Source organism: Alosa pseudoharengus, unplaced genomic scaffold (assembly GCF_046254945.1).
Source record: "Alosa pseudoharengus isolate Yale_2024_CS ecotype anadromous, Long Island Sound unplaced genomic scaffold, YU_APseudo_1.1 YU_APseudo_1.1_scf_15, whole genome shotgun sequence".
In the NCBI taxonomy this organism is placed as follows: Eukaryota; Metazoa; Chordata; class Actinopteri; order Clupeiformes; family Clupeidae; genus Alosa; species Alosa pseudoharengus.
Window position 1 is genome coordinate 17,824,298 of NW_027468620.1, and position 2,500 is coordinate 17,826,797.

General features: G+C 46.7%; 1 protein-coding gene across 1 annotated transcript in view; it reads left to right on the forward strand.

The window, feature by feature from the left end:
- stpg4 (sperm-tail PG-rich repeat containing 4) overlaps nucleotides 1-2,500 on the forward strand; it is a 7,326-nt gene that overhangs the window by 1,899 nt on the left and 2,927 nt on the right. Inside the window, exons 4-5 of the mRNA XM_076286484.1 lie at nucleotides 216-280; nucleotides 797-842. Of these exons, the coding sequence (XP_076142599.1) occupies nucleotides 216-280; nucleotides 797-842 (111 nt within the window). The remainder of the gene's footprint in view (nucleotides 1-215; nucleotides 281-796; nucleotides 843-2,500) is intronic.

The window sequence follows — 2,500 nt, forward strand, 5'->3', positions numbered from 1 at the left end:
GTGAGTGTGTGTGCGTGTGTGTGTGTGTGTTACTATTGCAACAGAAATTTAAAATAGTCTTTAATTTACAGCCCTTCCTCAATTGTGCCTCTTTTCCTTTCACTTGAATGTATCAACAATGTGTGTGTGTGTGTGTGTGTGTGTGTGTGTGTGTGTGTGTGTGTGTGTGTGTGTGTGTGTGTGTGTGTGTGTGTGTGTGTGTGTGTGGTTTCTAGGACATAGACCTTTCCCCTTGTCACTATGATACTATGGACAAACCCGTCCCCAGACTGCCCTGCAGGTAAGGATCTAACCTTGACCCCTCAGACCTCTGGTTCGAGATAAGGATCCAGACGTGAACTCTCTCTAGTCTGTTCCTTTTCCTCCCTCCATCCCTCCATCCCTCCCTCCCTGCCTTCCTTCCTTCCTTCCCTCCATCTCTGTCACTCCCAGTCACCTCATGATCTGTCCTCCCTAATCACCCCCTTCTCCTCCTACACTATTTGTTTTTAGTTTGTTGTTTCCTTTCCTTTGCCCCTCTCCGCTGTTCCTCATCACTCTCTTCTTGATAATTCTGTTTATTATTTTTCTGAGGTTTGCATTTCATTTCTCTCTTAACTTCTCACCCCCTTTCCCCCTGTATTTCTCCCCCCATTTTCTAAGTGTTCTTTCTTTTCCATTCTTCTTTCCTTATCTTTCCCCTCTCCTCTCTCTTCTATTATTGTCACTTATTCTGACAGTAGAAAAGGTCTACTCTTCTCTCCTCTCTCTCGCTCATTCATTCACTCACTGCTCTCCTCCTTTTCTCCTCTTGCAGACATATGATGTTTCGATCGGCCGTACCTCGGCTCACCTTCCTCCCTGTGAGTATCCCCTTACTTTACCTTACCTGAGCCTGAGACCCGGCCTAAGCAGTATCTCTCTCTCTCTCTCTCTCTCTCTCTCTCTCTCTCCCTCTCTCCCTCTTTTACGGCCAGGATAATGGATTTTTTGTTTATAGTGCGACTGAGAAGCTTGCAAGCTTTGGTCCTCATGCAGCTTATTCCTGGGGGTTTTCCTTCTCTTTTATTATCACACCTTGATCTAGTGGAGTCAAATATGCATAGTATGTGTGCATGTTCATGCATCAGTGTTGGTTTGTTATGTGGGACTTGTCTACGTAAAGCTGGTATATGTATGGTATGTCTTTGTTTTTACTGTGTTTGTGTGTGCTGTACACGTTTGTGTGTCTGTGTAATGTGTACTGTACGTGTTTAGGTGTGTATGTGTGTGTGTGTGTGTGTGTGTGTGTGTGTGTGAGAGAGAGAGAGAGAGAGAGAGAGAGAGCTTGCAGCCTAGGCCTCTGCAGCAGATTGCCTGGTGAGTGGTGCTGGCAGCTGGTTGGTGTTGACAGTGGGGTGAAGGTGTGAAGCTGACCCATGGGGGTCATTAGGGGTCACTCTCTCTCTCTCTCTCTCTCTCTCTCTCTCTCTCTCTCAGGCTTTGTGTCTGCCATTCTCTTTTCTCCTCGTTCTCCCCTGTCTCCCTGCCCCACACAGTCAGGTGCCAACATCTGAGCCCACACGGCTCTGTCTGACCCTGGAGCCACACAATCAGCCTCGCACACAACACAATACAGCGCACAACACAACACAACACACACCGCACACAACACAATAGAGCGGACAACACAACACAACACACAACACAATACAGCGGCCAGCACAACACAACACAGCACAACACGCAACACCGCACACAACACCACACAACACAACACGCAACACCACACACAACACAATACAACACAACACGCAACACCGCACACAACACAATACAGCGGACCACACAACACAATACAATACAGAGGACCACACCACACACAACACAACACAACACAACACAACACAACACAACACAACACAACACAATACGCAACACCGCACACAACACAACACGCAACACGGCATACAACACAATACAGCAGACAACACAACACAACAATACACAGCTCCACATACTAAGTAAGGCAGTGCCCAGCAAAGGGAATTGTGTGATACATAATACAAGGAAACAATACTACATACAACACACAGACACACAGTTATACAACATCTCTCTCTCTCTCTCTCTCTCTTTCTCTCTCTCACGCACACACACACACACACACACACACACACACACACACACACACACACACACACACACACACACACACACACACACACACACACACACACAAACACACATGCACACAATACAAAATGGCAGAGTACAGCACATCTCTAACATAGCCCAGCATCTTATGCCTCTAATTAAGCAGAACAGGCTGTGCTTTTTATTCCAATCTGTCTCCTTACACCTGCAGGCCAGTGTCCTAGTTTTCCATCAGTGTTTCTCGCTGTCTCACTGCTGGTTCCCAAGCAACGGCAGACAATACAATGAGTCTAATCACTCATTTCTGGTTCTGCCAGCCTGCAACACAAGATATGCAGACAACAAACGTCTCTCTGTTCCTGTTCAGCATGTTCAGGAGGTTTTG